This window comes from Manis pentadactyla, chromosome 4 (genome assembly GCF_030020395.1).
Source record: "Manis pentadactyla isolate mManPen7 chromosome 4, mManPen7.hap1, whole genome shotgun sequence".
Lineage (NCBI taxonomy): Eukaryota > Metazoa > Chordata > Mammalia > Pholidota > Manidae > Manis > Manis pentadactyla.
The window spans coordinates 170063328-170091126 of record NC_080022.1 but is presented as its reverse complement, the minus strand read 5'-3'; the positions used below and the strand labels follow the sequence as shown (position 1 = coordinate 170091126).

At 54.6% G+C, this 27799-nt stretch overlaps 3 protein-coding genes across 4 annotated transcripts; all 3 read left to right on the top strand.

Annotated features, from left to right (window-relative positions):
• On the top strand, window positions 1-24136 carry KRT13 (keratin 13). Of its 2 annotated transcripts, XM_036882825.2 has the most exons (8): window positions 1-559; window positions 1653-1735; window positions 1924-2080; window positions 2275-2436; window positions 2536-2661; window positions 2752-2972; window positions 3581-3606; window positions 3881-4237. In XM_036882825.2, exons 1-8 carry the CDS (start codon window positions 77-79, stop codon window positions 3958-3960), a joined length of 1338 nt encoding a protein of 445 aa, XP_036738720.2. In that variant the 5' UTR covers window positions 1-76; the 3' UTR covers window positions 3961-4237. The 2 variants fall into 2 exon arrangements, with proteins under 2 accessions (XP_036738720.2, XP_057357459.1); XM_057501476.1 differs by lacking the exons at window positions 3581-3606; window positions 3881-4237 and adding an exon at window positions 24031-24136.
• On the top strand, window positions 12457-17822 carry KRT36 (keratin 36). The gene is made up of 7 exons (XM_036882821.2): window positions 12457-14540; window positions 15226-15308; window positions 15568-15724; window positions 16251-16412; window positions 16517-16642; window positions 16821-17041; window positions 17383-17822. Exons 1-7 carry the CDS (start codon window positions 14085-14087, stop codon window positions 17576-17578), a joined length of 1401 nt encoding a protein of 466 aa, XP_036738716.2. The 5' UTR covers window positions 12457-14084; the 3' UTR covers window positions 17579-17822.
• Window positions 23419-27799, top strand: KRT35 (keratin 35). The gene is made up of 7 exons (XM_036882850.2): window positions 23419-23955; window positions 24790-24872; window positions 25067-25223; window positions 25355-25516; window positions 25809-25934; window positions 26427-26647; window positions 27293-27799. Exons 1-7 carry the CDS (start codon window positions 23485-23487, stop codon window positions 27438-27440), a joined length of 1368 nt encoding a protein of 455 aa, XP_036738745.2. The 5' UTR covers window positions 23419-23484; the 3' UTR covers window positions 27441-27799.

Here is a 27799-nt window from a genome sequence, read left to right as displayed (position 1 = left end):
GAAGAGCCACAGTCCTCGGCCACGGCCAAGCCAAGCTAAGCTCCTGTCCGCACCTGCTCTCCATCTTGCTCCCACCATGAGCTGCCGCCAGCAGTGCTCCTCCACCAGCTATGGAGGTGGTTTTGGGGGTGGCTCTTACCAGCTGGGAGGAGGCCTCAGTAGCTCTGTCTCCTCAAGCCGGTTTGTCTCTGGGTTATCAGCTGGGGGCTATGGGGGCAGCATGAGCTGTGGCTTTGGTGGAGGGGCTGCTAGTGGTTTTGGGGGTAGCTTTGGAAGTGGCTACGGTGGTGGCCTTGGAGGTAACTTTGGTGGGGGTTTTGGTGGTGGCTTTGGTGACGTCGGTGGTGGCGATGGCGGCCTCCTCTCTGGCAATGAGAAGCTCACCATGCAGAACCTCAATGACCGCCTGGCCTCCTACCTGGAAAAGGTACGTGCTCTGGAGGAGGCCAACACTCAGCTGGAGGTGAAGATCCGCGACTGGCACCAGAAGCAGAGCCCAACCAGCCCGGAGCGGGACTATAGCCAGTACTACAAGGTCATAGAGGAGCTCCGGGGCAAGGTAAGCCCTTGGATGTTCAGGAGGATTCTTCCTTGCAGAGCAGAGCTTTGAAGGCCAGGAAATGCTGTGCCGACAGGACCAGAAGATGCAGTGTAGATGGAATTCCTACCCTTCCTGAGGGGGAACATTCTAGTCTTTTACTACCAGTTGTCTCTACTTATGAAGGGCTTTCTCATGCCACAACTTCCCAAATGCATATTCTTCCATTATTCATTTTTATTGTTGTTATCACTCATGTCAACATTTTTACTGCTTTCCCAATAGTTATATTAGTGACTTGAACTCTATAATCCTAACCCGGTGAGTTACTTGGAAACCAGACAATTTTAAGAGCTACTAAGAATGACTAAAATCAACAGAGAAAGAGATACATGTTCACTCATTGGTCTGGAAATACTAGTTTCTTTTGCAGGGGCCCCACTGGAACTGCCACTCTCAGTTGGCTATGACTGGGCTGGGGACGTGGAGGCAGAGGCTTAGGCAGTGCTACACCGAGATTCCTTCAGTCAAGGCCTGTCTATCAGCCTGTGATGCCAGCTTGTTGGAACAGAAATCCACCTGCCTGGGCCGAGTCCCAGCTGCGTGGGGTGGATTTTAACTGTTTTGAAATATAAAAGTTTAGACAAGAAATTCAAATGGATGGGAATGTTTATTGGATTTGCCCTCTGCTCAGCTGGGAGGCCAGCTCTGGTGAAGTTATCAGGACCTGTGCAGAGCTGGGTCAATGCCCTTGTGAACTTAAGGAGAAGGTTCTCAGGATGGTGGCCTAGAGAGGTTGCTAGTCTGAGGCTGTCAAGACATGACCAACTGAAGATGTTTTCAGCAGGATCATCGCCCTGAAGTGCAAACCCCAACCTTCTCCATCATGACCTGACACAGAATGTTAGAGTGACAGAAAAAACTGTTGAGACAGGGCCTGCCCCTCACTTTGTAGGAGTGGAACCCATGCTCAGAGAGAAGTACTTTACCTTTGTCCACAGGGACAGTGAGTGAAGAGGCAGAGACTGGTGACAACCACAGTCCTGCTCATGGTTTCTCAGCGCTGCCCCCCAGGCTCATGGACCCTCCAGTGGTTACCTTCTGTATTTTGCAGATCACGGCAGCCACCATTGACAACAACCGGGTCGTCCTGGAGATCGACAATGCCAGACTGGCTGCAGATGACTTCAGGCTCAAGTGAGTTGATTTCCCTCGTTTACCTACTCTGCCAGCACTCTCTAGTTTGAGACAAATATTCATCTGTGTAATGAAATTGGAGCATTGCAGGAATGAAGGGCCTGGAGAAGAAGCTGAGTACCATGCAGGGGTAGGGACGTGTCTAATATCATTTTTGCATTGCTTTTTCAATTAAAAAAATCCTTTAGGTATGAGAATGAGCTGACCATGCGCCAGAGCGTGGAGGCCGACATCAATGGCCTGCGCAGGGTGCTGGACGAGCTGACCTTGGCCAAGACTGACCTGGAGATGCAGATTGAGAGCCTGAATGAGGAGCTGGCCTACCTGAAAAAGAACCACGAGGAGGTGAGAGCCTGCCACGACGAGGGTGGGGGGCCTGCCATGGCTGAGTCACCTCCAGTGAGAAAGGAAGTGCTGTGCTATAGCCGAACTTAGCCCTCCACTGTGGGACATGGAAGCATTTTCCAGAACCCTCCAGTAGCATGCAGAGCCACGGGAGGATGAGGAGCTCCATGTATCTTCCTTTCCCACCCCTGCAGGAGATGAAGGAGTTCAGCAACCAGGCGGTAGGCCAGGTCAATGTGGAGGTGGACGCCACCCCGGGCGTGGACCTGACCCGGGAACTGGCAGAGATGAGGGAGCAGTATGAAGCCATGGCAGAGAAGAACCGCCGGGATGCTGAGGAATGGTTCCACAGCAAGGTACCTGCCCCCTTCCTTAGCCCAGGGAGCCTCAGGGAGTCTCGGGAGCCAGGTCTTCCAGCAGGGCTCTCTGTCAACTTCTTTTGGCTTGTTTTTCAGAGTGCAGAGCTGAACAAGGAGGTGTCTTCCAACACTGCCATGATTCAGAGCAGCAAGACAGAGATCACCGAGCTCAGGCGTACTCTCCAGAGCCTGGAGATCGAGCTGCAGTCCCAGCTCAGCACGGTACCCCTGCTGTGCCTGCCCAGCTGCCACCACCTCTAGGCTCCCCCTGGCTGGGCACCCCTCATGACTCTCCCTCTGCTGCCCCTCCAGAAAGCCGGGCTGGAGAGCACAGTGGCGGAGACGGAGTGCCGCTACGCCCTGCAGCTGCAGCAGATCCAGGGGCTCATTGGCAGCATTGAGACCCAGCTGAGCGAGCTGCGCTGTGACATGGAGTGCCAGAACCAGGAGTACCAGGTGCTGCTGGACATCAAGACGCGGCTGGAGCAGGAGATCGCCACCTACCGCAGCCTGCTGGAGGGCCAGGACGCCAAGTAGGTCCCTCCCCCCGGAAAGTGCTTGCAGGAGCCTTGGCGTCAGAGCAGGCAGGGCCTCAGGGGTCAGGCCCTCCTGTATCAGAAGCCTAAGCTGTCTGGATGAAGGTCTAGGACCAGTGCTCCCCCATCCTTGGATTGGCTGGTGGGGCATTTCCTCTGCAGGCCACTGGGTGGGCCTCTGGGTTAGACTGGCAGGAATAGCGACCATGGAGAGAACATCTCATACTGGAGAAATATCAGTGTGGGTTCAGGTCAGCCAAAAAGAGCTATTAAAATGGTGATGTAATGCCGCCAGACCAGTGGCAGGGACCAGGCTTCCTGGGGGCTCCGGGGAGGGGTGGGCATGCCGCATGAATCAGAGGGAGGAAAGAACTACTGGAAAATGCCCTGGATCTTGGGGCAAAGAGTATCTCCTCCTGAGTCCTCACAGACAGATGGGTAGGCTGGCAGGAACCTGCTGCTGCAGTCCTTGGGCTGGGGGCACAGCTGGTAAGAAAGCCCAGCTCAGGGCCTCCTAAAGACGATCTGAGTCGCTCCACCTGAGGACAGGGAAGCAGCTGTCTTGGTTGCCTTCTGCTCACGGTTGCCTCTCTCCTCTCTCCCAGGGTGGCTGGCTCCGCCCCCACAGGAGGTAAGGGACCCACCGAGTGGGGGGCAGGGGTGGACGCAGGATGGTTCCCCCATTGGAGGGGGAGGGGGCTGTGGTGGGAGCGGTCATTTGCTCACCTGTTTAACTTTCAAACCCCACGGCTCTGTCCCATCTCCACTGGGCTGTCTTGGAGCGAGCCAATCACACACGGTCCCCATTGACTGACCCCCACCTGACCAGCTAGGGCTTTGGGCTCTCTCGGGGCTCAGCTGGGTCCCCTCCAGCCTGAGCCTCCCTTGCCTCCTCTATTCCCCAGGAGCTACCCCCAGCCCGAGCAGCACTTCTGCTAAAGCGTCCCCTCCCACTCGCCGCACTTTGGACATGTATAGGTCCTAAACCTGCCCGGCGTCCCCTCCCTCTGCCTCAGCACCCAGAGGAGAGAGCTGATGGTTCCCTGTGGGAGAGAGGGCAGGGCTGCAGGATGCTCAGTCACTGGGCACTGGGCCCCCAGGAGCCCTGCCCTGCACTCTCCCTGGGGTGGGGTGGGGGGTCCTGTTGCTCTTCTCCCCTGGTTGACTTCCTCTTCTTTCTGACCCGGCTACTCTGATTTCTCAGCTTCTTTACTAAAAAGAAAAATTAATTCAATAAAGTTTCCTGCCTTTTTGCAAATGTACTTTGGATTCTGGTCTGGTCTTTGGGTATGGCACCTGCCAAGGTCCTGATTTAGGGCTGGGTACAGTCAGGTCAAGTGGCTCATCTGACGAGGCTGGGCTCAGGGAGCTCCCAGCTGGGGAGGACGAAAGGCACCTTGGCTGGCCACCAGGGCACAGATGCAGCAGTGAGAGGGGCATAGGTGGCTCATGGGTGACGGCACCCTGCAAACATGGCAAATGGGGCACACTGGAAACAGGCAGGGGCATGTGAGCCAGTCCAGTCCCCTCTAGGATGTCCAAATCAGGCAGCCATGGGTTCTAGTGGACTCAGATGATGGAGACCTGTGGAAGAGAGGCACAGAGGGTTCTGGGCTGGGCCGTGAGGGGCAGTGCAGGGCCGATTTGGGGAGAAGGAGGCCCAGGGCAATTACCCCAGCCCCACCCACTGTGTCCCTGCTTCTGGCAGTGGGCACTTCCTTTCAAGACAATGGGCATCCACACCGTGGCTAGGCTCCTCAGGCCCTTGGCCAATGAGAGACCTCAGTCTGACCTGAACTTTCTCACCTCTTTCTCTCTGCACCCAGTCTTTGTTTTATTGGAAGCTGCCAGGCTTTTATTCCACACTCACACTGACATGGACACTCCCTGTTCTGTGGCACCCGGTGCATGCAAATGTCCACACATCTTCGCACACCTGAGTCCACCTGCGCTAGTGCTGACCTTGTGCTTGGAGGGGCCGAGCTAGCTTACAGTTGGGGCTCAGTTAATGCTTATCAAAGGAAGGGATGAACGAATGGATGAGGGACACCTCTTAGGGCTCAGGGCTTAGATCTGATTGCTGTCAGGGGGGTTTTAGGCCAGAGGGTAGGTGGGCTCTGCCACTCTTGCCAACTGCCCCCTCCTCACTTCTCCTGCCCTCCCCTCTCTGGTCGCCTCTAATACTTTATTCCCTTCATTCACTGTTTTCCTTCTCCTCCACCCAGGCCTGCTTGTGGGCTCCAGGCGGTTGCTTAGCCCCATAGGGGTTGCTCAGACACGGCCCACCCAGGTCGCTGAGCCCGAGGAAAGGTGTCTGCCCCAGAGTCAGTCCAGGTCCCACCTCCCCCTGCAGAGAGAATGGGCTCAGTTTAAGTGCCCAGAACTATGCTAGGAGCTAATGCTTCCAAGAGAAATAGGACATGGCCTCCACTTCCAAACTTTTACCTCAGTTTCCTCAGCAGGTATTTAGTGAGTACCCACTGTGTACCAGGCACTGCACTGGGTGCTGGAGAGAAAGACACAACAGAAGGGTAGCCTCTTTCTTCCAGGAGTACGTGGACTGAGGGGAGGTGAAAAGCTGTCCACAACAGTAAATGAATGCAGCCTTCAGAGGGCAGCCCACCACCCACCGTTTGCCACAGATCTTCTCTGGTCTTTTTCCACCACTTGCTGTGTCCCTATCTGTCCCCAAGGCTGCCTGTGCTGAGACTGTCACAGCAAGTATTGGAGAGCAGGATGAGAAAGCCATAGGCTTTGGATACACGTTGCTCTTCCATGCATCCTGGCTCTGCCGTGCACTCCACCAGTAACCCTGGCCAAGCAACTTTACCCCATGGGCCTGCTTTCCTCACCTGCCAAGTACAACCTCCCTGGAGGTTATTAGAACAGTCGTGGGTTCACATTAAGTGCTCCATAAATGGAACCTGAGTTCCTTCAGGGCATAATTTGTAGTCATCCTCATCCTCATCCCTAGAATGTTAGAGGGGCTCAATAAACGTGTTGAGTGGAAGAATGAGAATGAATACAGACAAGCAATGGGAAATAGCTGTAAGGGGGCTTGTTGTGCTGAGGGTGTAAGGAGAAGGGCCCCCCTGCCAGACAGAGGGAGGGGCGTGGCTCAGAGGAGGTCCTTGAAGTTGAGCCTGGCTTGCTGGGTCTGGAGCAGCCCCTCTCCCTGAGACCCAGGCCAAGGCTGTTTAGGGGTCAACCCCCTTTCTGAGCTGGTGTTGGGAAGCTTGCGAGGGTATAAGGTTCATCGTTCATGTGGAACTGTGACATGAGCTGAACCCTAGGCATGGTGGGGGCTCTGACCTGGGAACCTTTCACCCAAACCCCAGGGAGGACACTGAGAAGCTAGGCTCCATCCAGGGATCCTGGCAACGCTGGGAGAGAACCTAAGAGGGGGCATTTCTGTCATAGCCGACCCAGGCACCCTCCTGTGCTGGGAGAAGGTGGTCACCTTCTGGTCTGCGGGGTGGGAGAGGCAGGGGTGGAATCTAACCTTTCCATCTGGGGCTCAATTTTATCTCCTCGGTCATCTGCATGGGTGGCCATTCAAGGGAGGGCAGCTTTATCAGGCCTGCTGGGTTGATATTGCCCCTCCCTGGGGTTGGACAGGTGCCCACCCCCACCCCAGGCTCACACCCGTTCTTCCCAGGGCTGCACCCACAAGGAAGCAGCCCTGTCCCATCAGTGTCTGACTAATCTCTGCACTGATGATTGCGAATGAGCACAGGTTCATGCAAGGAATGCCCATATAGACGGGATAGTAATAAAGGGGAAAGTAATAATGTATTTAGCCCTTTACTCGTCCAGAGCTTTTTATCCTTTATTTCATCTTTATAATAATTCTATGAATTGGCACCATTATACCCATTTTACACATCTGAAAACTGAGGCCCAGATTGGTTAAGTGACTGCCCAATTGAGGGCTGGGATCCATGTCCCACCGTGTTTCCCACAAGTGTGACTGGCCCTTTGTCAAAGTCAAGTGCTCAGCTCTGGGAATCTAGGACAAGAAAGAGGCTCTGTCCTAAGTCCCACCACTCAGGGGACAAAGTCCCAGACCGTGGGAGGCTCCTGTGGCATGCCAGGGCTTCAGAGCCAGCCAGGCTCTGGAGGGAAGCACCTCCACAGAGGGGTGCGGCACCACAGTGGCTAACTGCCTTGCTGCCTGTGGGACTCCTGGCTGCTTTGGCCACCCTCCTGCTCACCCTCCATGAACAGTGCCTCCTTCTCTCCAAGGCTCCACCCCACGATGGGCCAGTGAACTTCTGCCCGCCCCATGGTGCTGTGTGTCCTGCCTGGGCCCTGCAGGGGGCAGGCTCACTCCAGAAAGCAGGTCAGTGCCTCTGGCCACCTGCTGTGACACAGGGTGGCGGGACGGAGCCCTAGACCTGGTTCTACCTGGAGAGAGGCGCTGTCCAGTCCCTGGCCCCATGTTGGGTACTCTGGGGAGCAGAGCATGGCTGAGGGCAGAGTTGCAGCCCTGAGACCTGCCGGGCATCTGTTGACCCTCTCGTTTGGGTGGCAGCCCCTGAACACACAGAGTATGAGATGAGGGTGCCTAGGGCTTCCTGGCAAGGGGAATCTTGCTTTCCCTCCCAAGGGAAGCTTGAAGGAAGAGGAGGAAGAGATGTCACAGGAGGGCTGTGGCCAATGGGGACGATGACGCCCTGGTCCAGCTTTCCCACGTCAGCTGCTGGGGCTTTTCTCTCCCTGCCCGGGTCAGTGCAGCTCGGGGCTGCCCGGTATCGCCCCTGTCGGGTGTGTGCACAAGGCTGTTGGTGGCTGGTGTGGAGCAGGACATGTGTGTTGCAACCCTTTGAGCAGCTCCTTGGGGGCTCTGAGCCCTGCAAGAGCTGGGCACACATCAGACTCCATCCCCTGCAGAGTTCGGGAGGGTTTGGAGGGTGGGTGGATACTGGGACTCCTAGAGGCACCTGTCAGGGGTAGGGATTTGGGGGAGTTGGCAAAGAGCTGGCAGTCATTCATCTGGCCCATTTTTATGAAGAGCCATGATACTCTGTGGCTTCTTTCATCTAAGCATCTCAGACCAGTTTGAAAGTAGAATCCACCGTAAAAAGCATGGTTAATTACAACCTGGAGTCTACAGTCTGCTTTGTAGACACGCCGGAGTTAGTAGGAAGACTGAGATCGATTACACACCAGCCCCCATAAACGCAGACAATGGAATCCAGCCAAACAGGGCATTTGGGAAATTTGCTTTGTGGGTCAATTAAGTGGTACCTGAATCAGGGGATGCAGGAGGCTGAGGAACCAGCTTCTTTCTCCCAGTGGGCCTGGCTGTGCGTCTCCCACAAACCACAGGTTCTCTGAGCACAACGGGAGAGCAGTGACAGCTCTGGAATTCTCCATAAAAGTTGGGTGGGGGGAGTTAGAGACTGAGTGTATCTGAGCAGGAGGCCCTGGACTCTTTCAGATGGGAGCAGTCAGCCAGCCCAGCTATGCAGGAATCGCTGGCCCTAGGATGCGGAAAGAAGAGCTTGGTGCGAGAGGACTGGAGAGGTATGGCTTAAGATTGGGGTCAGGGCTGCTCTCTGGGCCTCTCCCATGGCAAGAGCAGTTTGGAGCAGAATCCTAAGGCTCTGGGCAGTTGCCAAAACCATACCCCAGGGGAGAGAAAGCACTTTTGTGTTTGGGGGAGCTGAGGGTTGCAGGGAAAGTGGGCCTGGTAAAGTGGGAGTTTCAAAGCCTAATCAGGGTACTGTCAAGGCCCAGTAGGGATTCAGGACCATGCAGGAGCAGCATGTTGGGAAGCTGGGTGCCAGGAGCTTGACAGAGCTTAGAGTCTCAGGAGGGGCCGCGGCTCAGGGCTGTGGCCTTCTTGTCAGCTCTCCTGAGGCCCCTGAGCACGGGCTCTGAGCCCTGGACAGAGGCAGCCAGGAAGCAGGGAAAGACCCTCTTGGGCACTTTGTGTGTGTCCAGATGGTCCTGACCCTGGTGAGTCTGGTGACAGCAGGGTGTGTGTGGAGGTTTGGGCACAGGCTGGGGCAGTGGGAAGTGGAGCGGAGCAGGACCTGCCAAATCTTGCCTAGGAGCCTAGGAAGGTCTGAGTCACCCTGCTCAAGGCAGCTGCCATCAGGGTAAATGTCACTGGGTGGCCTGGATGCAAGAGAGGACAGCTCTGCAAGGCACTCCAAGTACTGCTCGCCGGGCCTGTGAGGACGATAAGGGCAGCCACTGAGAGCAGGGCATGAAGGACAGAAGGCCACCATTTTCCAAGGGAAGCCTTGTCCCTGAGACCAGCCAGTCATGGTGACAGGTCACATCAGGAGGAGGGAAGGAATGGCTACATCCTCTTTGGCCAAGGTTCTTGACCAATGACGCTTCCTTACTGAGTATTACCAGATAAAATGCAGGCCTCCCAGTTAAACTGGAATTGCAGATTGACAATGAATAATTATTTAAGTACAAGTATGTCCCAAGCACCATGTGTATTTTTATTTGCTATATCTGGCAACCCTATCCTTAGCAGGCCAAACAGCCTTGAATCTTCCACCATCAAAACTGACTGAGCAAAACCTTTCTCTGATTCTTTGGGCAGGTTAAATTGATACTCGAATGTCTTCATTGAAAATTTTTTCCCTCCCATAATGCTTCCTTGAACATCATATTACTGCATGTCTATACTAGAATCTAACACCAGCTGGCAGCAGATTTGGCTGGAGCTTTTGATGCGGTTGTCATGGAACGTGCAGTAATCGTGTTTTTCTGGGAGGGGCTAGGAATCTGGGCTGTTTTGTTTGGATAATTTTTTGTTAGAATGGAAAAGCAGCTGCGTGAGGGGAACGAAGTTGGTGTGAGTCTCCCTGTTTTCTGGGCGGGTGCTGGGTTGGGCCTAAAGAGATTAAGACACAGGATCAGCATTCCTTAAATGCCTTTTGGACAGTGGGAAATTTTGCAACACCTGTGTGTATGGACATCAAAAATGGAATAGGTAGTGGGAGAAAACAAGGAAGATGAGCCCCAAGCGAGCAGAAAGCTATTTCTAAGACAGAAAGCTATTGGACTCCCTGAATGATTTTATTCCCTTTGGTGCCCATTTGTAGGAAGGAGGCTTGCTGTCTCACGATCCACTGTCTGCTTCCTCTGATGGCTTTGGGGCGCCGTGGCAGTGGGGCGGCTGGCACATTCTGACCACAGCCCAGAAAAGCAGGGAACTAGGGACCCTGCTCCGAGGAGTCCTTTCCTCCCTGGGCACAGTGACAGGCTGTGCTGGACACGTTCTGTGTTCAAGGGGCTGCTCAGAGCTGGGCAGGAAACTTAGCTTGATTTCTGCAGTTGTTGCCTATGGAGAGCCTTGGCTTTCAGACGAAAACTCATTAAAAAATGGAGACTTCTTTTTACCAAAGAAGGACCCACAGACTCAGTGGTTGACTTTGAACTTGGTGGCCTTCCAAGATGTGCTTGGGGAAAGCCAGGGTGTTTTCATTCCTGTAGCAAATCTCGCCTTCTCCCCCTGTCCCTGGAGGTGGGGCCAAGGTAGGCAGAGAGCGTCCTGACAGCTTGGTAGCCCTAAAACCAGCACCTGTGCGAGGGTGGGAGGTGGCTTTTGGAAGCTTCTAGAGTAAGGGTCAGAGGCCAGGATCCTGGTCAAGGGGGCCCTGCAGCCCTGGACACCATCTCTTTGAGCAGCTGTCTTCACTTGCACAGCTAGATTAGGCCTCCAAATCAGTATCCTATGAAATCAGGGTGAGCAGTTTATGCCCTGGAAATAGCATTTGACTAGAGCTCAGACATATGGGTTCTAAGAACAGTTTTGATCTCTTAAGTCTGTGAAATGTGTTCCTGTTTATCAAGCACATTCAATTTAGTTCTCACAACCCTGTGAATGTGGTATTGTGATCTCCATTCACCTCTTGGGAAACCTGAGGCACAGAGGGATTAGGTGTCTTGAACCACAGTCTGGCTGAATCAGGCCCAGCAGCCCCACTGCCCAGCCTGACACTCCCCAAAGACCTTTCTGCAAAGTCAAGTCCCCAGCTAAGTTAGCCAGAGATGTCACTTCAGCCTAGACTGCTGGGATGCCTGCTCTCCATTCTGGTGATATTGCAACTCCAAAAGGGGCCTTCTGGGAAACGGCTTTGGGAGGTGGTTAATGTTGTTTCTGTCTATGAAGGAAGGCTGGGAGGAAGTCATGCCATCACTCTCTCGGGATGTGTGGGCATGGAGGCGAAGGGGGACCTGGGGTCCATGCAAAGAAAAGGAAACCCAATCATGTCATGGTGGAACCTCTGTCATTCCTCTTTATTCTGTGGGTCGGTGACAGAGAAAGGACAGTGGCTGTGGGGGTGGGGGTGGTGAATGACTCAAAAACACATCTAGGTAACTACGGGCCAGCTCCATGGGAAATGTTCAGGCTTCAAATCCGTAACATCTGAGATAGAAGGGCCTCAAGGCTGCCTTGTCCAGGCCCTTCCTTTTCAGGTTGGAGGTCTGGCACCCAGAGAAGGTAGGGCTCACACAAGGATTTTAGGGCAGAGCTTGACCAGGGGTCCAGGAGCCCTGACCCTTAGCCCCATGTATTTCTGATTAACATTAGAAAGAATGGTCTCAGAGTAGGGCCCTATTTTGAAATAAAATCTGATGAATGGGCACCTTCTACCTGGTTTACTTTCCACTGAACAGGTGGATTTTCTCCAGGGCCGGGCCACCATGGGGGTGGGGGTGTGCGGTCCCCTGGACCTGCCCTGGGAGGCGAGCAGCTCTGTGAGCCCCAGATTCTCTTCTCAGATAGAGGAAGAGCATCTGTTCCTCCTGGGCCTCCCTCCCTCCCGTGAGGGTCCAGGGTTCTGGGTGAAAGAGAGCGGAGGAATTCCTCCCATGAGGCCCTGCCCACACTTCCCGGCGAGAGGCGGCCTCACAGACTGGAGCGCAGAGTCAGAGGACCGCGGCTGACTGAAAGACCTTCTCTGCCCTGCTCGTCCCCTCCTCCAGCCCTGGGGGCAACTGTCAGGACCTTGGGGCAGGGGCCCTCCTGAGGCACCGGCTGGCAGTGAGGGGGACAGCCAGGGCAGCAGATGTCTGAGTATTCAGTTGCCCTGAGAGAAACCTAGAATCATCTTTGGATGTGGGTTGCACAGTGGAGGGATTAAAAGAAAAAAGGAAATGTGAATATTAACTCCAGATGTCCATCAGCCAGAGACTCCAAACGGAAGAGCTGTGCCAGGCTCGGCGAGGGGCTGCCCTCAGGACGAGTGCGCTCTGTCTCTAATGACGTAACTCGAGGCACGGGTGGATTAAGGACTTGCCCGAGTGGGCCCCGCAGTAACAGCCTGGTGTTGCACTGGTTGTCCTAGAAAGTCCAGTGTTTCTCAGTTGGGGTGGTTTTGCCCCTCAGGGGACATTTGGCAAGGTCTCAAGACATCTTTGGTTGTTGTAGTGGGGTGTGGGGGAGAGGGGGTGCCTAGGGGTTGCTATGCACCTGGTGGGAGGGTCTAGGGATGCTGTTACCTTTTACCATGTGTAGGAAGCCCCTACAACAAAGGGTTATGGAGTCTGTGATGCCAGCAGGGCTGAGGGGGAGAATCCCTGAGACAGCCCCAGTCTAGGCCCTGCTGGGTGGGCAGAGAGGGTGCAGCAGCCGTAGACAACTGCTGCTGAGACAGCCAGCGCTCTGCAGGCCTGACACCCCCACTCTCACTCCCATCTGAGGTGTCTGTTGCACTGGGTGAGGTGTGCGCACCATGGCCAACCCTCCTGAGTAATTTCAGAAAGAAGCTTATAAAGCATTTTAAGAGGTTGGTAAATTGCAATTTCAGAAGCACATAAATGCTTCTATAAATGCCAGCTTTGCAAACAAAGTCTATGTGGGAGAAGAGTAAAGAGGTTGCCCAAGCCTCGGGAAAGGCCCTGTTGGGAGGTGGATGACCACATTTACCTGTGGTCCTTGATTGTCAGGTTGTCCTCCCGACTTGCTTGACTACTTGGCAGTGCTTTGTTCTTTTTATTACCTGTTTGTCCAAAGAGCCTGCACAGACCACCTTGGTAACCTGTTCAGGGATTGAGTGGGCTGCTCAGGGCAGGCTGTCCTGGGGTCCCGATTCTGTCCTCTGAGGTTCAGGGATCGGCAGGCCGAAAAGGAAACTGTCCTCTAAAGCAGCCCCATTCGTGGGCTCACACCCACGATCCATTGCTGGCCATAGCCTTAAACCATCATCAAAGACTAATCAGTATTTTGACAGCAATCTGTGTTTTACAAAACACCTTTTCTTCTGTTCTGTTTGACCCTGCTTGTCTCTTTGTGAAGCAGCAGGGCAGGGCGATGACCCTACTGTCCCAGTGGGGACACTGAGGATGCCAGAGAGGGAGTGAAGTGCTCATATCACAGGGCAGATTGTCAGCAGAGCAGAGCCAGGATTTAGACCTAGGTCTCCTGCCCCTAAATTCTGGGTGTCTGCACTTGGTGTGAGGGGGAAGCAGCAGGACATGGGTGTGGGATTTTGGGTCCGAGAGCCCTGGTTTCAGATCCAGACTGGGTTACTCCCTGTTCACCTTGACCACGCTTCTTTATTTACCATTCTGAGTGTCACTTTCTTCCCATCAGTAACATGGAGGCAGTATTGGCCTGCTCCTGGGATGGCTGTGAGGTATAAATGAAGTAACTGTGAGCCTGGCACATAATAGCTCCACGAATTTTAGTTTCCTTTGCTCCTTTTCCACCAGCCTGGTGGCCCAGGTGCAGGAGAGTGGCTGGAGTTGACGAATGGACAGGCTGGGCTCCTCAGGAGAAGGCACGAGGAAAGGGCAGGAACCAAAATGTCATTCATGAGGCTACTCCCGGTTTATGGGCTCTGGTGCAGTCTTTGAAGAGGCAATAAAGTTTACATTCTACTAGGAAATGACAACAGCTGAGAGTCCTGACTTAGCAATCCAAATTCAAAAAAATTTTTTTTACAAGGTAAGGAATTCTGGATGGGTAGCAAAAATCACGTTCTAATGTGATTAGCTTTCTGGAATAGGAATAGGCTTTCCCAAGAGTAAATGCCAACACCCCATGGAGAGTGTATATAAACGCCCCAGAGAGGCCTTGAGAGTCTAGAACCTGAGCTCCTTGCTATCCTGTGACCTTCCTCTGCTAGCATCATGGCCACCCAGATCTGCTCCCCAGTCTTCTCCTCTGGGTCTGTCAAGGGCCTCTGTGGCACGGCAGGCAGCCTCTCCCGGGTGACCTCCGTCCGCTCTCTAGGCTCCTGCAGGGTTCCCAGTCTTGCTGGTGCTGTGGGATCAGCCTCCTCCATCAGGCTGGGCCTCTCCGGTTTCGGGAGCTGCTTGCCTGGCCCCTACCTGTCCACTGGGTGCTACCCTTCTGGCTTTGGGAGTGGGGGCTTGTTCTTTGAGGGCGCCTTCAATGGCAGCGAGAAGGAGACCATGCAGTTCCTGAATGACCGCCTGGCCAGCTACCTGGAGAAGGTGCGCCAGCTGGAGCGTGAGAACGCTGAGCTGGAGAGACGCATCCGGGAGTGGTATGAGGCTCAGATCCCGTACATCTGCCCAGACTACCAGTCCTATTACAAGACCATTGAGGAGCTCCAGCAGAAGGTAATGGGGACCTGGCCCCACTATGGCAGCCCAACCCCTGGGAAGGGTCTGTCTCATCCCAGAGGACTGTGGAAGGGATGGTACTCTTGGGAGTTCTGTCAGAGCAAGCCTTTCTCTCTAGCATCTTGGTTTGCTGGGGGACCCAGACCTCTCTGCTGGTCGGTCTCTCACTTGCTCATAATCTGCTGCCAGCCATCCCTCCCATCCTCTCACTATTGGAAGGAGAATAACATGTGCCAAGCCCCTACTGGACACAGGCATTGTGCCTGACACCTTCCTATCCTTTGGATTATTTCTTCCTCATCTTGGAGAGCTCGGTATTACTGGACCCATTTAACAGATGACAAAGTTGAATTTTAGGGAGGTTTAGCACTTGCTCAAGATCCCACGGCCTGTGAATGCTGGATGCAGAACCTGAATCCAGGTTGGCCTGGTTCTCTCCACCCCACCCTGGGGGACCCCATAGCGCCGCTCTCGGGGCTACAGATGCTAGGACTGATGGCCACTGACTTCCTGTGATGTTCCTCCCGGGATGGATGCTTGCCTGTACCTGGGCTCAGGGCTGGAATGCTGAAGGTGCCAGTGGTACTTAGAAGCATGGCCTCTGTGAGCTGGGCTCTCCCCTCCCACTCACCCCCACACTTCTGGGCCTTCCCTAGCTCACAGAGCACCCCTTGTTCCCCAGATCCTGCTGACCAAGGCTGAGAATGCCAGGCTTGTCCTGCAAATTGACAATGCCAAGCTGGCTGCTGATGATTTCCGGACCAAGTGAGTAGGCTGATCAGGGAAGGTGTGCCAGGCTGCTCTCATGCCTCTGTCTCCTGCCTTTGGGAGCTGGGGAGGTGGGAGCAAGGCCAGAGATGTAAGTGGGAGATATGGCATAGGCCCTGGATCCCTTCCGGGTCATGGGAAAGGACCGCTGTGCTGCGTACCCCAAATCAGCCACTACAGCTGGACAGTGGGGCAGAGGGCCCTTGCCTGTGCATGGCTCCTTTGCCGCACACTTGGCAGCATTCTGTGTGCGCAGGTATGAGACGGAGCTGGGCTTGCGGCAGCTGGTAGAGGCCGACATCAATGGCCTGCGCAGGATCCTGGACGAGCTGACCCTGTGCAGGGCCGACCTGGAGATGCAGGTGGAGTCCCTGAAGGAGGAGCTGTTGTGTCTCAAGAAGAACCACGAGGAGGTGAGGCCAGGACCATGCAATGTTTCAATGTTCCCAAGTCACGACTGTGACATCCCCTCCACAGTACCTCTAGCTGACGTTTGCCGCCGCTGACTCTGTGCCAGGAGCTGTTTGCAGCACTTTGCTTTTCATTGTCATTTCATTTCATCCTCACAATAATCCCAGGAAGTATAACTCTGTTACAGGCTCCATTGTACAGATGGGAGGGGCTGAGGCAGAGAGGTTAAGTCACTGGCCTAAGGTCACACAGATCCCACACACCTGCCCACGACACCAAGTCTCCATTTGGAGTCTAGTGCCTGACAACAATTCCACTTGCCTGGTGTTTGCATCATGTCACTTTACTCTCCCAAGTCCCCAGAAGGGGTAGGTCCAGGTCCAGGAGGAGACGAGGCTCAGAGAGGTTAGGTATCCTGTCTAACGTGATACAGCTGGCAAGTGGGGGAGGAGAGTTGAAGCCAGTCATTTGAACCCCCAACCCAGCATCCATTTTGCAACCTTAGGCCATCTTGTCTTCTCTTCACAGGAAGTCAATGCACTCCGAGGCCAACTTGGGGACCGACTGAATGTGGAGGTGGATGCTGCCCCCACAGTGGATCTCAACAAGATTCTGGATGACATGAGATGCCAGTATGAGACCCTGGTGGAGAATAACCGCAGAGATGTGGAGGCCTGGTTCAACACTCAGGTGGGGTGGGGCAGCCCACGACCACAAACTCCTGGGGTGCTGGTTCCCCTCTAAAGTGGTTTCACTTGGTCTGACCATGCTCTGGGCCCTCTCTTGGGTTTCAGACCGAGGAGCTGAACCAGCAGGTGGTGTCCAGCTCCGAGCAGCTGCAGTCTTGCCAGACTGACATCATCGAGTTGAGACGCACGGTCAACGCCCTGGAAATCGAGCTGCAGGCCCAGCACAGCATGGTGAGTGGCCTCTGCCTAAGAGACTGGCGACGGTGGCGGCAACCTCCCTGACCCACCGGCCTGTGGGTCATCACGGGGGGCGTGGTCACAAATGATACACAGACCCGCAGGGCTGGGGGTCGCTGGGTGGGATTCCCGATTCCCTCCTGTTGGCAGCTCTTCCTCTTTCTCGTCACAGCGGAGTTCCTTGGAGTCCACCCTAACGGAGACCGAGGCCCGCTACAGCTCCCAGCTGTCCCAGCTGCAGTTCATGATCACCAACGTGGAGTCCCAGCTGGCCGAGATCCGCTGTGACCTGGAGCGGCAGAACCAGGAGTACCAGGTCCTCTTGGATGTCAAGGCCAGGCTGGAGTCGGAGATCGCCACCTACCGCCGCCTGCTGGAGGGAGAAGATTCCAAGTGAGTGGCCTGTGGCCCTGGAGCACCGGGCTTGGGGAAAGGACCCGCTGGGACCCTGACCCCAGGGCTGCGGTGTGGTGACTGCCCCGATGACAAGCCTTTCCCTTGAGATTCCATCTAGTCCCAGAAGGAATCTGGAAATTCACCCCCCAGACACTGTGCTTCTTGGATCAGCATTCTGGCCGGGAGTGTCTAGTCTTCATGCCTGCAGTGCTCAGGGATTTCAGAGGCACCGTCTGAGGCCATTTGTTGTCATCACCCACCGCTCTCAATTGATCCCCTAAATCCGTTTAACACGAATCACAGTTCAAATGCACCCTGATATGGTTTCATTTCCCCAGGCTGCCCCCGCACCCCTGCGCCACCGAATGCAAGCCTGCCATTAGAGTGCCTTACATCCCGGCTGTGCCCTGTGCGCCCACGGTGCCCTGTGCCCCGGGCCCCCAGATCAGCACCCAGATTCGCACCATCACAGAGGAGATCCGAGATGGGAAAGTCATCTCCTCCAGGGAGCACCTGCAGCCCTGCCCGCTGTAAGCCTGCCCGGCCCCCTGGCACAGAGCCTGGCCTGCAGGAAGGTGGAACAGCCCTGTGACCCGGCTCCGCACAGCCTCCTCCCTGCTCCCCCCAATTCCTAGAGGGGTTCCCTGCTTGGCAGATTTTTCTATCAATATACTTCTTATATCATGTTTCTAGACTTAACTGCTTTTACCCTATGCAAAACTAGGCTTCCCTGGAAATTTCCCCAATAAAGTGTGTTCTCTTGGCATAGCAAATTTGACTCTGTCTATTCTCTTATTTGATCAGGGGTTGCAGTGGTTGTGGGTTTTGGTTTCAGGTCCGTCTTCTCTGGCTCCAAGTGGTAGGAAGTAACAGGGTGATTCAAAGTATTTAATAATGGGAATATGTCAGGCCCGGTCCATGAGAACAGATGACGATCCAATCTGGTTGGGTGCGTCCCATGAAGCACAGGTGTGGCTCTGCCCATGGTTCCTGCCTGGGGCGGCCCCAGAAGAGGCAAAGGCTCCCAGCCAGTCCTCCTCAGCAGCCCTGCTGGGACCTGGGAGCCACCTCTCTCCTCCCTGCAGCTGTTCTTCCCATGTCCAGCTCTGTCACCCTGCCGGCCCATCTGCAGGACTGAAACTGGGGACAGTTCAGAAGAGCAGATTCCAGGACCGACCAGGGGCAGGCCAACTTCAGGCAGCTAGCCTGGGCCAACCACCCCAGGGAGGGGACTCAGGGTCAACTGGGGGATGAATGCAGGAAAGCCAGGTGAAACCATGTCCCAGGACTGGATACAGGCAGCAGAGAAAGTGAAGTGTGGGGGTAGAAGACATGGGGCGGGGGTGGGGAACCTCACTGTGGGCACAGAGTTCAGAGTGTCCCCAATTCTCCTGGCTGAGCCTGGCCTTTTTGAGTGTGGAGCCTTACTGTGTAGGGCCTGGACACCCCTCTGATCAGAGAAGCACGGCCTGTGAGAAGTCTGAGGGCCCCATGGCTTCCTTGTCCCTCTGCCTCATTTTTTAGTTGAGAACACGGGTTGCAGAGGGCAGTGGCTTGCCCCAGGCCTGGCTGTTTTCATTTCCACCAGGATGGGGAGTGTCTCTCTGCTTTGCCCAGGCCACAGAGCAGTGAGTGGCAGAGATGAAGCCATTGTCCAGCTATTCTAATGCTGGTGCTCTTCCCAGCACACGGTTTCTCACCCCACTTACCCAACATGAATCTGTCCACCTGCTGGACAGGCCAGAGGTCCAGCAAACTTTTCTCAGAGCTTAGGGGAAGATGCGCACAGGCAGAACCAGAGCATCCTATGCCGGGCCTGGCTCTGTGCCCAGAAGTGGGTGCTGAGTCCCGTCACGCGACCTCTCTGGTTCATTTATGAAATGGGGCTGCTGGGAGACTCCAATGGGATGATTTGTGTACAGCACCCAGGAAGTGGTAGCAATGAGTGCTGGTGGTAAAACAAGAGTCCCCGGTCTGAGAGTGGGGAATGGAAAACCTCATTGGGTGGGCCCAAGCTCTCTGCTTTTTTACACGGAAGAATGCTGTCGGTCAGCAGCACCTTCAGAGCTGGATAGTGAACCCAAAGGCTTTGGCCACAGAGGGTCCACTCAGCCTGGGGGCAAGAGGCTGGGAAAAGGGTCAGTCCACATGATCTCACCCCTGCCCTGCCACTCTCTGTGTGCTGTACTCCTGCTCTGGGGACCGAAGCTGCACCTCCCTGCTCTGCCTGGAAGCTCAGGGAGGTGGGGGCCAGGCGTGCACAGAATGCATCACACCCCATCCTGGGGGAAATGCAAACAGCCAGGGATGCATGCAACAGCCAGGGCCTGGGGAGTGGACTGAGCCTTCTATTCTGGCCACAGTTCAAGCTGTTTGCTGCTGTGTTGGAGCAGATAGACCACTCAGGGTTGTGACCTGGCAGATAATCACTCTGTCAACTCCTCACACTGTACAGCGTTCCTTTTAATGAGCACTCTACAGTTCACAGAACGCATTCACAACCTCATCTCATGTACTCAGACAGCCCTGGGTGGTTGTGGGCATTTTATTTATGCAGCTTCTTCTCGCTTTTTATTACACTGCTCAGAGCATCTGCACTGGTTAAGGAACCCCTCTTGCTCTCACCCTCACACCCACCTTTAACTGAATTCCAGTTTAAGTCACTAACTGCTGTGCAAATGAGAATTCAACACTGTTGTGGGCTCGGCACTGACCCAGCAAGTGGCAGCCTTAGAAGGCCCTCTCAGGCCTTGTGACTCCCATGTCATTGCTCCTTTCTTGACATCAAAAGAGGTGCGCAAAACATTAAATTGTATTAAACTTCCCCAGAGTGAACATAACGCACTATTTCAAGGTTGTTCTGATCTTGTTTGTACTTTCCATATAGTATCTCTGGCTAGCTTTCTCATTCACACATATTCAGATCAATTAATCAGTCCATAGATACCTATGAACAACCTGTTCGGGGCAGACCCAGTGCCGATGTGGGCATCTAACGAAAAGTAGGGGTGGGGGAAGCAGCTGGACCAAATAGTGGCTAACAGGCATGATCCCCAAGAAGCCGACAGCAGAGCTGAGGGGGCAACCCCACATGCTACCACACAGCATCGGGGATGGCAAGTGTGGGCTGCGGGGCAGGCTTTCAGGTTCTCAGGGTGGGGAGAGGTCACTGAGAGCTGGGGGCACCAGGGAAGGCTCAGGGGAGACTTGGAATTGATGGAAACCTTGGAGAATGGGCAGGAGAAGGAACGAGGGCAGAGGGTATTTTAGAACATGGCCCTGTGAATCCATGGCAGGTTCTGGGGGCAGCACAGATCCCATCTGAGCAGAGTACAAAGGTCCTGTAGGTAATATTATTAGGATATTTGTTAACAACATTAGTTTTGCTGCTAAGGAGTCTAGGTAATTCATTTTATGAGGAAGAATGCTAAGAAAGAATGAAAACAGACCAGAGCAATTTGCAGGCCATGTGCAATATTTTGTGTTTTTTAACAATATTATGTGTTTTATAAAATTATCTACAACAACTTATCAAGATTTCTTAGCCACACCTTCAGCATTGAATTGGCTTATGGGCAGCCATAAGAATGGCTTCTGACCCAGAGAGCACTTTGTTCTCTGCCAGAGGGACTGGACGGTCTGGCAGGGTTCTGCTCACCTGCACGGAGAAGCCTAACCGCCTTCCGTCTGTGAGCCTCGGTTTCCTCCTCTGTCAGGGGAGGGACAATAAGACTGACTTTGGAAGTATCTTTCCCTCCCGGCTCCCTACCCACTTTACCCTTCCTTTCTTTCTCATTCCCTTGATTTCTATGCTCCCTTTCTCTCAAAATCCTTTCTTTGCTTCCTTACTTAGCACTATTCACCATGGGCCAAGCATTTACCCATTCATCCAGAGACACCTAGAAGTCCAACACTGTGCTTGACACTATGGAATTTCAAAAAGAAGTATGAGGTCGGTCCTTGCCCCCACGAACGTCCAGTCTTCCTGGGAAGATAGTGCTGAAATACAAGACGATCCGAGGACCTCTGTTGAGTGGAGGACCAGTGGACCAGCCACCAGCCACTGCCACGGGCATTCAAATCCTGTTAGAAAGGGATTTTGATGCCAATCTCGAGGCTGTGGTGAGACGTGAAGGAGAGAATGTGTGGAGAGAGCTCAGCATGGGGCCTGGCAGGTGCTAAGTGTTCAGTGATTGATGGCTGTTATTAACGGGCTGTGTGGGGGACAGAAACCCCTTCTGGGCAGCAGAGGTGTGGGCCCTGCCTGAGGACCCATGTACCCCTGGGGCTGTACACACAGCACAGGGCTTCTCGAGCCTTTGCTGCTGTGGCTTCTCTGAGCCCTGTGGCTCCAGGGTGGCCCTTGTTGAGACCCGAGCATGTCCCTAGGAGGCCACGGTTTAGCAGGGCTTGGGTGGAGCCCTGTTCTCACACGCGTGGGAAACACAAACACCCAGGGAGGCTCAGCTAGGCTCTCAGTTCAGCCGTGCCCTTTGTGCGGGGACAGCATTTCTAGGGAGGAGAGGCTGGGGGCAGCCAGGGGGGCCCTGGGATTGTGCTGGGTGGGTGCCGATTATACCAGGCCCTTGGGTGTGGGAAGTGCATGGTGACTCCTGGGAGCTCTATATGCGAGGGCCCCCGAACACATGCCCCTGGCCAGTGGGATGGTGGTCTATGTGCTCAGCACCCATCCACACTACTTAGTGACAGCTGCTTAGCATCGTCAGTCTGAGTACAAGACCCCACCCACGAGGGGGCCAGCAATCAGCAGCTGCCACTATTGAGCTCTTAGCATGAGCAGGTGCTGTTTTAGATACTTCAAACCCATTTACTCCTCAGACCAGCCTTAGGAAGAAGGTACTATTATTACCTTCTTCCCATTTTACAGAGGAGGAAACAGAGGGGGAGAGGTTAAATCACAGTTGGTACGTGATGTGGCTGGGATTTGAACCCACAGAGTTCACGTGTAACCTGATGCTCGCTGCTCCTCAGCTGTTGGCCATTCCCTCGAGGAACCCTCCCTGTTCTGTCCTTTCTGTTCTCCATGGAGCCCAGCCACGCCTGGCAGCCTGGGACGGGATTCCGGAGCAGAGGTGGAGGTGGGCGGAGGAGTAGAGAGGGCCTGGCTGGACCCAGGTCAGCTTCTCGGCTCTGCCGGTCACTAGCTGGCGGCACCGTGGCAAAGTCTCCTCACCTGGGAGTCTTGGTGTCTCCAGCTGTCCCCATACTCCAGGGGGAGTGATAAGCTCAGGCTCCTGGGAAAGCACCGGGAGGCTCATGGTGCCTGGGAGGCTACTGGTGCTCATCTCAGGCCTGTTATCCCGATGGGAAAATAACACATGTCCCTAGACTCTAAGCAGGAGGGCAGATCAGAAGTTGCCTCTGACGAGGCCCCTCCTAGCCCCACCTGCCCTCTCACTCAGCTCCCAGCCCCTCTTCCAGGTCTTGCATGCTTGGCAGAGTGAATTTTCTGGGAAAATAACCCACCCTTGTCAAGCTTTCTGGACATCAGCCCAGACAACTTCTGTAGCAGAGATGAAACTGGTCAGACTCTGTGTGTCTTCTGAGAAGTCCTGTGAATCAAGGCCACTCGCCCTGTCCCCAGGCGGCCAACGAAAGGCTTCTCCAGTTTTCTACCAGGGCCTGGGGAGACATACCTTCCTCCACATGGTATCAATACGGGCAGGTGTCCCATTAGCCAACCTCGAGTCGTTGTGGCTGACACTGAGGCTACGTAACCAGAACACATATCCTGGCAAGGAAGGGATGAGGATGTGTCCATTGAGTCTCTGCTGTGTCTGGGGTGACAGACTGTCCCATTTGGCCTGGGAATGAAGGGTTCCTGGTGATATGGTCTTTCAGCACTAAAACCAGAATAATCCTGGGGAGACTGGGGTAGCTGGTCCCCATAGCCGTATTTCCTGGGGCTTTCTAGAGCCTTCTCTGTCTCCTTGGGCACAAGGCCCCTGCCTTCCTGCAACAGCCGGGCTCGCTCTTCTGTCATCTGTTGCCAACCCAGAGGCCTCCTCTCCTCCCTGGGCCATAAAAGAAGACATTTCTGGAGAAAGTCAAGCCTGTGGTAGGACTCCCACACCCTGTATGGAGGAGACCAAGGTCTGGGCTCTGAGGACAGGCCCCTTTGAAGAACTGACGGACGCTTGGTCTTCCCGACACCATAGGCTGGTGATGAGGAGTCTTGATGTGGCCACCAGTCCAATGGGGCTCCCTTTTACAAGGCCAGGAAATGTTCATGGGAAGTTAATAACAGGTTAGTGAGGGGTTCTGATAGAAAGTGGTATTAACTTTAATGAGGAAAAAAACACTTTGTAGAGACCAACACCCACTGGGGCAGAGATATAAACCTGGGGTGAGGAGCAGCTTCTTGCACTGGGGGTGTCTGGCCTCCAAGATCTATCACCTGTGTCTGGGCTGCTGCGGCCATGGCTTCCAAGTGCCTCAAGGCCGGCTTCTCCTCCACATCTTTCAAGGGCCCGGGAGGGGCTGGTGGGGGCTCTGCTCGTGTGTCCACGACCTACTCCAGTCACTCTTGCAAGCTCCCCAGCCTCTCCCGTGGAGCCCGGAGCTTCTCCTCATGCTCAGCTGGGCCGGACAGGAGCAGCTGCAGGGCCGCCGGCTGCCTCCCTGCTCTCTGCCTCCCCTCTGGAGGCTTTGCCACCAGCTACAGCATGGGCGGGGGCTGGTTCGGGGAGAGCATCCTCACCAGCGGCGAGAAGGAGACCATGCAGTGCCTGAACGACCGCCTGGCCAGCTACCTGGAGAAGGTGCGCCAGCTGGAGCGTGAGAACGCGGAGCTGGAGAGCCGCATCCGGGAGTGGAGTGAACAGCAGGTGCCCTATCTGTGCCCTGACTACCAGTCCTACTTCCGGACCGTCGAGGAGCTCCAGAAGAAGGTGAGAGGTCCCCAGCAGCTTTGGTGGCCCGGGAACCTGATGTCACCAGCACTGGGCTGGAAGCCAGAACATCAGTGGTGGTGGCTCTGCCCCCATGAGGCACATCAGAGGTCACAGAGAATGTTCACATCTGTGGCCTCATTTGCTCCTCCCAGTAATCTTGTGAGGGAGGTATCATCAGCTCATTTTACAGATGAGAATTTGGAGTCTCAGGCTGGTTACATGACTTATCCAAGGTGATCCACTGGCAGTTAGTGGAGCCAGAGATTGAACATAGGGGTCTATGAACCAATTGGTTGTGTGACCTTTGGTAGTGTAGCCCACCTCTCTGAGTTTTAATTTCTCTGTTTTAAGGTGAGGGGGTTGGATTTGATGTGTCTGGTGCAGATCAGGTTTCCTGTAACTAACTCAGGGAAGGAAAACCTGTCGGAAGTTTTCCTCTTGCCCTGGCCATATCCCCTGAGAGTCCCAGCTGGCTCCTGAGAGGGACCATATTTGACCAGGGAATCACAGAGTACACTGCTGTTAGTGACCTGCCCTGGGTGCCCAGTAGCCTGGGCAGCAGGAAGAGGAAGTCACTGTGCCAGGGCTTTCCAGCAGCATTTCCATGCCTCCCTCTGTAGCCCAGGGTATGGGTCACAGGTGCTCCACATTGGAAGGGACCTTAGGCTTCCTGCCCTGAGCCCTACATCTGTAAGCCTTCATGAGCCTCAGAAGCCAGGAGTCCAGGGATGGATGACTCTCTCCCTCCAAAGGCAGCCCCGGCTAGCTTTGGGGAACTGTAGACAGCAGACTGTCCTTCCTTTCACTGAAGTCACTTTTTAATGTCCCTAGACCCTGTGCACCAAGTCAGAGAATGCCAGGCTGGTGGTGCAGATTGACAATGCCAAGCTGGCTGCCGATGATTTCAGGACCAAGTGAGTTGTCCTGATCAACCCTTGGTTGGGGGCTGGTAGAAATGGCTGTTGGTGATGCCCACAGTCAGAGTTTCGGCTGCACTAAGTCACTGAGGCACTGAGGTGGGACACACAGCATCAGAACAGCCTGGGGTGGGATCTGACTAGATTTAAAAAGGAAGGGCAGCTTCAGGTGCCCTGTGATGTGCCCACAGGTACGAGATGGAGTTGTCCATGCGGCAGCTGGTGGAGTCGGACATGAATGGCCTGCGCAGGATCCTGGATGATCTGACCTTGTGTAAAGCTGACCTGGAGGCCCAGGTGGAGTCCTTGAAGGAGGAGCTGCTCTGCCTTAAGAAGAACCATGAGGAGGTGAGCATGGGGAGCAGGTGAGGCTGGGGAGCAGGTGAGCCTGGGAAGTCAGTGAGCAGGGAGGTGAGGGGGAGGAGGGTGATGAGGCAGCCAGCCGGGAAAGTTAGTGCTGACTCCGGTCTGTGCCACAGGAAGTGAATGCACTGCGCTGCCAGCTTGGCGACCGGCTCAGTGTCGAGGTGGATGCAGCCCCACCTGTTGACCTGAACCGTGTTCTGGAAGAGATGAGGTGTCAGTATGAGACCCTGGTGGAGAATAATCGCAGGGATGCTGAAGATTGGTTCAACACCCAGGTAGGTACCTGGAAATGGAGTCAGCACAACAGAGACACAGGGTGGGTCATAGAGAAGTGAGCCTGAGGCTCTGAATCAAGATGCTGAGTTTGAGTCCTGGCTCTGCTTCAACCTCACTGAGCACCTGGGGCAGGTTGCTATCCTCTAAGCAAGAGGGTCCTCAAGGATGAAATGAATGGGCTGGACTGGGTGATGTGGAAGGTCCTTCTTGGCTCTTGAGGCTAAGTGGCTCTGTAGGCCTCTGTGGCTGAGTCCCCCATATTCCTGACCAGGTCTTGTGTATGTGTTTCAGACAGAGGAGCTGAACCAGCAGGTGGTGTCCAGCTCGGAGCAGCTGCAGTCCTGCCAGGTGGAGGTCACTGAGTTGAGACGCATGGTCAATGCCCTGGAGATCGAGCTGCAGGCCCAGCACAGCATGGTGAGCCCTGGGCTAGAGTGGGGCTGCTGGGAGACAAAGCCTAGCAGCACACGAGTCCTCCAGCTTCCATGCTCTGACCACACAGGCAGGCTCCAGGCACTCTCTGTGCAGAGAAGAGGGAATGAGGGCCCTGCCCCCATTCACGAATGTCCCAGTGGTAAAAGACAGAACCCCTAGAGCAACCGACATGTCCTGGCAGCAGCTCCTGAGTCTGTGGCTGCAGATTCATTCTGAGTGATGATTAGTTACTTGGAGATATCGTTAACAGGGGAGATGCTTTGTAGATCAAGGAGGCTATGGGGCCTAATTGGCTATCTCAAAGGAGATAGATGTTTGGTGGTGGTTTATCCTGCCTCAAAGTGGACTTCGAGTCTCTGAGTCTTTGTTCTTGGATTTTGGGAACTCACTGAAACCCAGATAGATTAAGTGCATCTTCTTTGTTTCCTTCTCTGACCTCTAACCTTCTTCTCTACATAATCCTTGCCTTCACAGAGAGATGCTTTGGAGTCCACGCTGGTGGAGACCGAGGCCCGCTACAGCTCCCAGCTGTCCCAGCTGCAGCGCATGATCACCAGCGTGGAGTCCCAGCTGGCCGAGATCAGGGGTGACCTGGAGCGGCAGAACCAGGAGTACCAGGTGCTGCTGGACGTGCAGGCCCGGCTGGAGGGCGAGATCAACACGTACCGGGGGCTGCTGGAGAGCGAGGACTGCAAGTGAGTACCGGGGAGACAGCATGGTGCCTGAGAAGAGCCAGCATTTAGAGTCAGGAGCTCTGGGTTTTAGTTCTGGTCTTACTGCAAATTCATCATATGACATTGGCAGGTACCTTTTCTCTTGGAGCCGGTCTTGCCAGTGGGTTTCAGCCCCGAGCAAGTTCCCTCTTGATTCGGTGGGACCAAAAAATGATAATGGAACTTTCTTGGGGTGCAAGGGTTTATGCCCAGCTTTATTCCCATGGTGGCAGGTCAATTGCTAGAATCCCGTCCACCTCAGGGCAGGTCTGCATGCAGCAAGCCAGTCTCTGCCTTCGGGCTCTCCATCTCCACAGCCCTCTCGGTCTCTAGTCTTCCATGCTGCCACCACTCTAGCCTCTCTGCTCTCCTGCAGCGATGCAGCCCAGAGCACTGGGCGGAGCTCTTCATATAGAGTCAATAACAATGCATTGCCCACATGTGTAGCGAGCTGGTGGATCAGGGTCAGGTGAGAATCCTGATCATAGGAACTTCCATTTTCTCTACAGAGCCTCAGTTTCCTCTTGGTAAAACAAGGGGCAGGACTAGGTGATATTTAAGGTGCTCTGAGTTATTGAAAACAGCAACTGGAAAATCACACTAATCTGACCTTTCTCTTTCTCCTAGGCTCCCATGCACCCCGTGTGCACCTGACCACTCGCCCTCCAAGTCATGCCTCCCCCGTCTCCCTGCGGCCTCCTGCGGTCCTGGTGCAGCATGCACAGCCTGCAGCCCCCGCCCCATTTGTGTGCCCTGTCCAAGGGGCCGGCTCTGAGAGTGACTGGCCTCAAAAGCCAAGGCTATTGCCTCCAGGGCTGGAATTGGCTTTCTATTCAGTCCTAACCCTAAAGCCCAATCTCCTTTTTTCATATAGAGCCCGGGCCCAGGGCCTGGCCCTGAGAGGGCTTACTGCGAATACATGCCTTAAAGTTGCTCAAAGCCTGTCACCAAGGGTGGCTGCCCCTGAAGGCCTCAACTCCTCATCATTTCAGTGGTGGTGCAGGGTCTCTGTTCTCAGGCTGCCTCATGGGTCAGGCTTTCCTTTGGGTGCTGCTGCAGTGGGTTCTAAAATGCAGTAGAGGGCTTCTGCTGGCGGAACAATAAAGCTCATTTGCTCTGGCTCTGGAAACCTAA

Coding starts and splice junctions, on each gene's coding strand:
- KRT35 (XM_036882850.2), top strand. CDS start 23,485: ATGGCTTCCAAGTGCCTCAAGGCCGGCTTCTCCTCCACATCTTTCAAG. Junction 23,956..24,789: donor TCGAGGAGCTCCAGAAGAAG/GTGAGAGGTCCC, acceptor TAATGTCCCTAG/ACCCTGTGCACCAAGTCAGA. Junction 24,873..25,066: donor GCCGATGATTTCAGGACCAA/GTGAGTTGTCCT, acceptor ATGTGCCCACAG/GTACGAGATGGAGTTGTCCA.
- KRT13 (XM_036882825.2), top strand. CDS start 77: ATGAGCTGCCGCCAGCAGTGCTCCTCCACCAGCTATGGAGGTGGTTTT. Junction 1,736..1,923: donor GCAGATGACTTCAGGCTCAA/GTGAGTTGATTT, acceptor AAAATCCTTTAG/GTATGAGAATGAGCTGACCA. Junction 2,973..3,580: donor CTGGAGGGCCAGGACGCCAA/GTAGGTCCCTCC, acceptor CCTCTCTCCCAG/GGTGGCTGGCTCCGCCCCCA.
- KRT36 (XM_036882821.2), top strand. CDS start 14,085: ATGGCCACCCAGATCTGCTCCCCAGTCTTCTCCTCTGGGTCTGTCAAG. Junction 14,541..15,225: donor TTGAGGAGCTCCAGCAGAAG/GTAATGGGGACC, acceptor CTTGTTCCCCAG/ATCCTGCTGACCAAGGCTGA. Junction 16,413..16,516: donor AGGCCTGGTTCAACACTCAG/GTGGGGTGGGGC, acceptor CTTGGGTTTCAG/ACCGAGGAGCTGAACCAGCA.